General features: G+C 34.9%; 1 protein-coding gene across 1 annotated transcript; it reads right to left on the reverse strand.

Moving 5' to 3' along the window:
• Positions 1-475: 475 nt before the first annotated feature.
• LOC110613111 (photosystem I subunit O) lies at positions 476-1,579 on the reverse strand. Its single transcript, XM_021754062.2, has 4 exons — positions 1,198-1,579; positions 1,046-1,118; positions 780-959; positions 476-708 (listed from the first exon to the last, which is right to left on the reverse strand). The coding sequence occupies exons 1-4, from the start codon at positions 1,307-1,309 to the stop codon at positions 618-620; spliced, it is 456 nt and encodes a 151-aa protein (XP_021609754.1). The 5' UTR covers positions 1,310-1,579; the 3' UTR covers positions 476-617.
• Positions 1,580-10,519: the final 8,940 nt, after the last annotated feature.

The raw sequence follows: 10,519 nt of genomic DNA on the forward strand, positions 1-10,519 counted from the left end.
TGAAAAATCTTTTCGAGCGTGTTTGCACCGTCCTACATCCTTTCTCATTTATCGTTTTACACTCTTATCCGTATGTTATCTTCATACAAGTTGTTTATGTAAGTAAAATATTTTGATTCTTATTAAATAACTATTTAATTTTTTTTACCCTTAGACACAATTTTTATTATTGTAGACTTTATTTTAATACGGAGGTTGATTATTAGTGTCTTGAGCTCATTGAATCTTATTTGGCCTGTAGAATCAGATCTTAATTGGTCTGAGTATTGTCCTATGAATGCGCTATGATCCGTATTAACTTGGCTCAAACCTCTTTAATTTGGACCGCAATAGGCCTGGTGATTGGACCCATTAGTCATACACATCTTAATGGTTGATAAAATGAATGAATCTAATTCAATTTCAAAACTTATTTATGTATATATATACAATAAAACTTTAGCAAATCATATATGAAAAATTTGTAGTACTAATGTAGGACACAATACTAGTAAATTAAATTAATTATTAATGTGGAAGTGGCATTTCATTACACCCATGGGAGAGAGGAAACGAAGAGAAGTATTGTGATTCAGGCAATTAGAGATTACAAATACAGATAACAGTAATTAACATAATTAAAAGTAGTCCTCAGTCCTTCCTTTGAACCCAATCTGCCCAAAGGTCAGGCACAAGAACAGCCCCAAGTGCCATGTGATCAACCACAACCTGCTCAAATCAATCATATTACAATCAAAGATTTTTGAAAAATTCTGAGAGAAATGAATTGAAGTAATTACCAGAACTGAGAAGTGAGAGGAGGAGGAGAGGGGAAGTGGGCAAGCTCAGTGCCAATACTCTCGAAGAAGAGACCAGTCAAGCTCTTCCCATCGATGGCTGGTATGCTTGAAGGAGCTAGCCACCCTATCAACCCAAACCCTATCACATTCAGGTCCTTTCGCAGCCAATCCCTCTCAAAGCTTCTCACACAACAAACAAAATCCCAATTCGATTATCAATATAACTTGTCATTATTAGTTTAATTATTTAATTAACACTTACGTACCACATGAACTTTCCTCCATTAGCACCTGTTTGTCTCAGTAGGTTTCTTTCTGTCACTGCTGATTTCACAAACCCTGAGACAGATATATAACAATTAATCTTAATTTGCATATATATAAAGTAGCTAGAAATGAAATGCTGTACTAATTGTACCTGAGCTAAGGGAGACTCTCTTGGGTGAAGAAATGGGACTACGAGATGACAGTGAGCTACTGCCCAGCCCAACCACAGTTGAAGTTGAAGAGGTAGGAAATGTAGTTGCCATTTTCTTTCTTCTTTTTCTTGTTGGTTTAGAATGAACAGATCATATCAGGTATATGGGAAGAAAATAACAAAGCAGAAAACAGAAAACTATTGAAAATTTGGTAGATATGATTAAGATTTTGTGGAAGAGGAAGATTGCATGGATGGGTTGTCGATCAATGGGTTTGTGCCACGTTGGACTTGCATGGATAATGTGGGGTCCTTTTTCTCTATTGATCCGAGATCACTAATAGGTTATTTTGTTAAGACTTGGGATGAGGATGAGCTGCTCTGAGGTTTGACATAAATCGTATATATAAATATGAGGGAGGTTCTATTTATTTATTTTATTTATTTATATATAGGAGGTCCAAATATTATGTGAAAAAATCCATATTTAAAAACATTTTATATATTAATTAATTTATAAAATAAATTTATACATTAATCAAACAGACATGAAAAAAAAAAAAAATAGCTCACATATCAAGTAGATATATATTTATAGCCTTCATGCTAATGTACGATAATTTAATTGACTTATTTTTTTCAAGTGTAATTAAATAATTAAAAAACTTTGGCATTTTTATCTTAAAAATAATTATTTTTATAGTAAAAAAAACTTCTGTGTATTATCAATTATCATTAAAAGTATTAAATTTCCATTAAATACAAAAAAATCACTTTCATCATTTTCAAATATCACCATCGCCACCACCAACATCTTTAATTTATTATATTTTATGAAACTCCAAATGAATTTTATAATAAGATTAGAGAAAGGGAATATTATTTTAGATGCTACTAGGAAAAAAATAGTATTTTTATAGTAAAATTCACTAAATTTAACTTTAATAATTATTAGATTAGATTTGAGAATTCACAGTAAAAATAAATTCAGATAAATTTTTATAAAATCACATAAAAATTTAATTTATTTTAAAAATAAAAAATTTTTAAGTTAAAAAAAATTAAATTCTTCCTCCATAAATAAGAGAATTAATAAAAAAAAATCAATTGAATTGAATTTTTATCAATTTTTTAATTTCAAATAAAAGAATAAAAATAATTATTGTTGAAGTAATATCTATTTTCTAAATAGTTATGATGATAATCTACACTAATACATTTTCTATGGGAATGAGTTTTATCATAATTTAATTCTAACAGTGAAAGAGATTGACGATTTCACTTCTTTAAATGATGCTTAATATAAGAAAGTGTAGATGAAAAGGTGATAGCTCAACCAATCTACCATAGAAGCTCCCTAAATCAAGATGCCTTCTCTTATTATGTGTTAGGACTATATTTTATAATGGTTAAAAAAATTTAACATAATGAAATGTTCCTTTTTTATTTTTTATTTATAACTTCTTTAACATTTTGACAATAAATTTGTACAGAGCATCATCAATTAATTAAAACAAATAAAAAATAATATATTTAGTTTTTAATATTGTTTTAAATTACAATTGGAAAATCCAACATTTGGATCTTCGGCAAATATAGATTTCGTTTAAAAATTGAAATTCTGCAATTCTGATCGCTTCAGTTTTAAAATGAAATCATAAACTTGGGGCCGCTAGATAGTTGCTTTTCTTTGTATGTAGATAAGGCCCATGCAATTTTCTTTCACAATTTTTGTCTTTGTTGAAGGTTCATCAACCCAAAAATAAAAAGCCCACTTTTAAAACAAGCTTTACAAGCTTTATGATTGGAGGGATGTAAATAACTCAAATTAATTAATATAAGTTATTTGAGATTTGGCTTTATAAAAATATAGTCGGCACGATTCATTTTCTAAATGAGTTAAGATTAAATTCAACTTTTAGTCTCGTTTATGCTGAATTTAAAATTTTTAATATTCAATTTGTTAAAATTCATAAATTTGACTCTTAAACTTATAAATAGATTAATGAATTGACTTGTTGAGTAGACTCATGAATAAATTCGTTAAATAGTCTAAATTCAATATCACAAAAGAATTGAGTTTAAACTTGACTCTGCATAAATTTTCATGAGTTAAATTAAGCCTTCTAAAATTAAACTCTCAAATTTTATTACACTCTTAAAGGTTGCAGAAGTTCAGCTCATGAATTTATTTTTCACATATTGTACGGATAGGTTTACATATGTATATTTATTTAATTAAAATTATTTAATTTAAAATTTATTAATTTTAAATTAAAATTTATTATAAATTTAAATGAATTAAATTATTTATAAACTATTTAGAATTAAACTTATAAAATCTCAATTTATTTTACCTCATTTACTAAATAAATCAAAACCATATTTATTAATATTTGAATCGAATTTGAAATGAATAAAAATCAAACTAAAAAAAAACATTTGATAAACTAAATTTATACTTTTTAAAATTCAACTTAATATACTCTATTTTTTCTTATGAAAAGTAATTTATTTTGAAAAACAATGAATATTAATAAAATTAGTGATATTAATAAGATTTAATTTAATTTTCAATTTGACTAAAAACTATTTCTTATTATCCATTTTTTTTAAAAAAATCTCATAATAAAAAATTATCCCAACAAATAAAAGCTTAAAATTTTAAGATAAATTATACTTTATTCTCTGAATTTGGGTGTATTTTTAGAATTGAATATTTAAATCTCTTTATAATTAATCGTTTAAATTATATATCATTCAATTTATTTCTTGCAACTAAAAGCATAAAAATATATATATATTATCCCTTTCTAAAGGATAAATTAGACTTTAGTTCTTAATGTTGCTGAGATTAGATTGATAATGTGGTCGGAATGGGATTATGTTGTGACTGGCTAGAACCTACAAGGGAGAAAAATTATGAGGCAGTGGTGGGTGTCCACGGCGGCCACTCCAACACTTAAGTCAGTATCATTATGAGTAGAGAGAATGCAATAAATTGCTTAGAGTTTTAGTATTAGAGAATAACGTACTTTTACCTTTGTGATCGTTTCCCCTTTTATACTGTAAAAAGATGGAGATAAATATAGCATTTTCTGAGAATCCAGCGATGATGCAGCCAGATGCTCGATAATGGATATCGCCAGCTAATGGGTTGGTGATCCCACAATCATAGACAAAACAAGAATGTACCTAGTAACGGTAACCATGTGCCAAGACTCAGCCTATCAGGGGAGGGCGAGTCTTGATGATGGTCCGGGTGTTAAAATGTATGGGTCTCCCTTTCTGTAGAGGAACCGCGTCTCTCACTTGTCAGATCCCTGCCACGTGGTTCCTATTTTGTGGTGACAACTCATAGCTTACTTTGAGCAAATGTTATGTAACATTAGAGGTTTTCCGCCGATCTTCGACTCTTTAAGTTTGAAGGTGACTGTTTGTCTTTCCGATTTAGGACACATGGCATGATCTCAGTTGTGAGCATTGTTTCTCTTGCCTATAGTCACTTTATCTTCTGTGCGGCATTCAATGCTTTGTCGACTGAGGTAACCAAATCAGTGTGGACGATATCATCATGATCTACCAAATCTGTATGGAGGATATATGTTGGGAAATCCAGAGATTATTGTAACCCAAATTGCGTAGCAGAAAAATAAAAATCTCTTATTTCCTTTTCCAGAATCCGAGTGCTTCGTTTATTTCAAATGAAGGATATGAGACTAACCTGTTAATCTCGTCGAGAAGATACAATGCCGAATTGATGGTGCTGCCTTTTCAAACGAACACCCTCAATGGTATCCACACGAACATCTTCTATCCTTCTAGAATGCTAGCTCTCTCAAGGATGGATAGATTATGTGCTCCACAATCTGCAACTGTTAGACTGAATTTTCTAAAAACCATCATCACTCCACAATTCGTAGAAGGAGTATTTATATATTTCAGTCTTTTGTTTCCCACAACTCTTTTCCTAAAAGAGTTGTGTTCAGAGCCCACTATCACAATCTCACAGATACTCAAATATCTTATGTGATAGAGTCCTTTATCTGTAACAGTTACAGATAGACTGCAGATCTTTTAAATATTATTATCTTATAATAATAAATAATTAATAATAATAATAACACTTTATTATTATCAATTAATATTAATAATAATAACACTTTATTATTATTAATTATATTAATAATTAATAATAATAACACTTTATTATTATTAATTATATTAATGGGCTTTGGGCTTTTAGCCCATTAATATGTTATAGCACATCAATAACGTTCTTTTGTGTGTGACCCAATAGGTTCACATTAATTAGCAATAGGCCTAGTCCCACAAGGCCCATAAGTCATAAGTGGCCTCTAGCAAGATATTATGACTACCCAACTAATATGAGGATCAATAGTCCGATAAAGGCTAATAAATAGAACATGTATTAATACCTTTGTCACACGATATCTAGTTTGAACATAAGTCATGGTCAATGTCAAACTTATAATGTTCAAACTTATGATTTCTCGATCTCTAAGTAGACTGATAAATTCAAATGATATTGATCACACTATCAATTCATTTGAGCACGGCTATGCATTTTTCAGTCTCACTTATCGAGGGACCCAGGAGATATCTCTCTCAAAGAGAGAGACAAATCCTATCTTAATTGTTAAGTATCCTCTACATAATTTCTATTATGCTCAATCATAACCTTTATGACTGTCCGATTAAAGACAATGTTTGGTTATGTCAAAACATAATAGTCCTTATGTTGGAAACTATGACAATCTCAAGTCAAAGGATTAAGACATAACTACTTTGAGATTCACTTATGATAGTAACCCATGTAGTGATCTCAATGTAGGTCCATCCAATACTTTGTTCTCTAACAAGTGTCTATGATTATTGAATTATATCAACATATACATAATCATCTCATGATTATCAATCAATAATCATACTAGCTATATTTTATTATTATCAACATAATAATAACTAACTAGGGATGTTAATCATTATTACGTAACATGCAAACAAATAATAATGATAATAATAAAAACCTCTTTTATTAATAACCAAAATGACATACAAAAAAGTCCAAGATAATGGCCTAGGGCAAATACACTAACAATATCATCATATCTTTCGAAAAACAACTGAAGGTGGGCCTTCGTGAAGGTGCAAGTATACTGCTTAGCTGTGTCATTGGCTGAGGACTACAACCAGCTGACTATAATGGCTTTTCAACATCACAACCCCTGGGGAGATTGGATTTTGCGAGATTGATTCCGAGGGCAAGGAAAAGAAGGAGTCGGAGAGATAGCTCTTCTCATGGCCTTTCAGACAACTTTCTCTCATAGGATGAGATATATTTTAAGGATTTTGATGTAATAGAGACTTTTGATATAATGGAGACTTTATTTAAGTCCCTTTCTTAACTCCTTATAACTTTTTTTAATTGTTTCGTATGCTTTTGTGTGCTTCCTTTGTTGCTATCATTTTTGTCAACGAAGAGGCCTAAGGCGTATCTTCTTTAATGCCCGTTTAGTCATAAAATAGTTACTGAAAAATAGGATTGATACCTAGGCCTGTGGCCGGCAGACTGTCATCCTTCTGTCGTAAAACACATTAGGTGGATTTAAGAATAAGGATCTTTCACCCAATCTAGTTCTTTGTTTGACGTCTTCATCCTTTGTCTTTTCGGGGGTTGGTATATCCGCCTTTTCTACTTGTAACACCCGGCTAAGCTCCGGCATCTAAATTCCAACCTTTCGGCGGAATCTCCATTGGAATCCGGAATCCCGAGGTTGGAATCCTGAGGTCGAAATCCCTTAGAAGGGTGAAAATAAAGGTTTTCATAAAATGTTTTAATGTTTTTATGGTTTTAATCAAAGAAAGAAAATTGAGTTTTGAAAGAAAACACCATGGAGGAAAAGTCCAGGTTCGGCCGTCGAACCTCATGTTCGGCCGCCAAACATGGTGGAGTTGCGGAAGCTCCTTTGGCCTCCGAAGGTGGTCTGGCCAGCCACCTATAAAAGGCCCCTTGTCCGAAAATGGGCGAGTTTTCTCTCTCCATTTTCAGGCATAGGTGAGATTTTGCTCTTCCATGGTTGGTTTTATGTTTTCCTTCAAATCCTTCAAGTTTTTATAAGTTTCTACCTTGTTTTGAAGATTTTTAAGTTAAGACCAAAGTTTTGAAGCTTGGAGACCTCCGGAGCTCGTTTTCTCCTCATCTCCAAGTTGGGTCACACCTACCTTCGATCTTCAAGAGGTAAGTGTAGATCCATACCTTTTTACATGTTTTAAGTAAGTTTTAAAAGGGGGTTAAGAGTATATAATGCATGTTTTGGTTAGATCTAAAATGTTAGGGTTTATGTTAGCTTTATGCTTAATGTTATGTTTTGTTGTTGTTTGTTGGGGTTTAGGCTAGTTTTTTGTATCCCTTATGTATGTTGAGTGTATATGCATATTTTAGAATAGTTGGATGTGTGTTTTGAGAAGTTTTGGAGGCTGTATGTGTGAGGCGGAATCGGGTTCTGCCATTATGGAGAACCCAGGTTCGGCCGCCGAAGCAAGGTTTGGCCGCCAAACCTGCCAGGGGAGGCAGTTTTGGCCGCCTAAACTCGCCCCCGAAAGTTGGACTTTCGGCTCTAGAGGGGAGTTTCGGCCGCCGAACCTGCCCCCGAAGGTTAGTGACTTTCGGATCTATGAAGGCCTTCGGCCGCCGAACCTTGCCCCCGAAAGTGCATGACTTTCGGATCTGTAGGGACTTTCGGTCGCCGAACCTGCAGCCAAAAGTCCCCTGCCCAGCCTTCCTTTGCCTGTTTTCTATGCATGTTTTATGATGTTTTAGGGGGTTGTTGGGGAGATGTTTAGAGTTATGATAGAGTATGTTTGGTCCCTCATTTGAGTCCACCTGTGTAGGATCGGACCTGAGGAACCGAGGAGACCAGCAGTGAGTTAGCTGTTCCAGTGTCAGCCAGAGGTGAGTAGAACCGAACTCTAAATTTTTAAGTACTAAATTTTTTAAGCATGTTCACGCATCATGAATACCATGTTATATAATAGGTTGTTTGCATTAGAATTCACGAATATGATGCATTGCATAATTTGCTGTTGATGTGGATGGATATTGGATTACCACTAGCCCTCGATATGATATGATATGATATGATATGATATGGAAGTCTAGGTCGAGACCCATTCTACGCCCCTGGCACGATGTAAGAGAAAGTCCAGGTCGAGGCCCATTCTACGCCCCTAGCACAATTGGATATGTTATGTTATGTTTAAGAGGAAGTCCTGAGGAGCTCTGTCAAGGGCCGGGCATGTATTGGATTATGTAGAGGGTTACTGGTGACAAGTCCATCCGTGATGTGAATTGTTTGTGTTGTGATGTATTTCATGAAAGCATATGTTTAATTAAATTGTTTTTACTGTTCTACTCACTGGGCTTTAGTAGCTCACCCATTTCCCCTAACCCTCAGGTTTGCAAGTCAGAGATAGCACATGAAGTCACCAAGGTTGATGGTATATGCTATGTAATAGATTAGTAGTGGACATGTAATGTATTGTGGATAGTATTGTGCTTAGCCCTATTGATAGATTGTAATCCCTTTTATACATGATCTTTATGTAAATATTTTTTTTATGATGAGATGTGTTAAATCAAGCTTGATGTATGAGATGTTGACCCTACCAGAGCATTTGATGAGGGCTCTAGTATGGGGTTTTTATGTTTACAGTTATGATGCATGCACAGGTCATGCTTGGTATATGAAAAGTTTAAGTTTTTATGAAAATGTATAATCATGTATTGGATTTCATCAGGTATAACAGGATGTATGTTAGGTGTAATACCCGGCTAGACTCCGGTATCGGAATTCCTACCGTCCGGTGGAATCTCGGATGTCGGAAGCCTCTAGTAGGGTAGAAACATGTTTTCATAAAATGTTTTAATGTTTTTGATGATTTTAAGTAAAGAGGAAATGAGTTTTTGAATGAAAACAACCTTGGAGGAAAACCCAGGTTCGGCCGCCGAACCTCAAGTTCGGCCGCCGAACATGCATGCATTTCGGGTGTGCCTTAGGCCCCCGAAGGCATAAGTGAGGGAAGTCCAGGTTCGGCCGCCGAACCTCAAGTTCAGCCGCCTAACATGGCATGCATGCGGAGGCACATTCGGCCCCCGAACGTGGCCTGGACAGCCACTATAGAAGGGTCCCTTAGCCGAAAACGGGAGAGCTTTTCCCCATTTTCGGCCAAGGTGAGCTCTCCGCCGTCCCTCACCGATCTTTGATGTTTTTCCTCTAGATCTTTCAAGTTTTTCATTTGTTTTAACTTTGTTTTGAAAATTTGAGCTTTTGAGCAAAGTTTTGGAGCTTGGAGGTTCAAGAACCCAATCTCTCCCACCTCCGAGTTTTAGGTCGTCTCTCTCTCGATCTTCAAGAGGTAAGAGCCGATCTTAAGCTTATTATATGTTTTAAGTAAGTTTTAAGTAGATCTATGGGGGTAGAATGCATGTTTAGGTTATAGTTATGTTTATGGGTATAAAGGTATGTTCATGGACAATGTGGGTGCTTGATGTGTTGTAGATGGGGTTTATGATGATTTGTGGCCCCTAGGAACATGTGTGCTTGTGTTTGTGTGTTGTAGAATAGGTTTGATGCATGTTTGGAAGGTTTGGAGGTGAAATGTGCAAAAGGAGCCAAGTTTCTGCCCTTTGGCAGAAACCAGGTTCGGCAGCCGAAGGACTTTCGGTCGCCGAACATGGCTGGGGAGGCAAGCCTTTCGGCTGCCGAAGCCTACCCCTGAAAGGAGACTTTCGTCTCTGTCTGGCAGTTTCGGCCGCCGAAAGTGCCGCCGAACATGCATGAGTTTCGTCTCTGTCTGGGAGTTTCGGCCGCCGAAGGTGCCGCCGAACCTGCCTGACTTTCGGCTCTGAAGGGACTTTCGGCCGCCGAACCTGCCGCCGAAAGTGCCCTTCCCAGGCCTCCTTTGCATGTTCTTCTATGGTTGTTTCATGATATTTTAGGGGGTTTTTGGGGGATGTTTTTTAGAGTTATGTTCTACCTGTGTAGGTTCGGACCCGAGGAACCGAGGACCCCAGCAGTGAGTCAGTTGCTTCAGTCAGTGTCAGAGCTAGCCAGAGGTGAGTGGAATAATTCTTATGCTCTTAAGTAAATAAATCAGTTTTGAGCATGTTCATGCATCACGGATGCCATGTGATATTTTAGGTTGTTTGCATTAGAAATCACGAATATGTTGCATTGCATAATATGTTGTTGATGTGGGTGAATGTTGAATGATCCATTAGCCCTCATATGTTATGGCA

The sequence above is a fragment of the Manihot esculenta genome, chromosome 4 (assembly GCF_001659605.2).
Source record: "Manihot esculenta cultivar AM560-2 chromosome 4, M.esculenta_v8, whole genome shotgun sequence".
Taxonomy (NCBI): Eukaryota; Viridiplantae; Streptophyta; class Magnoliopsida; order Malpighiales; family Euphorbiaceae; genus Manihot; species Manihot esculenta.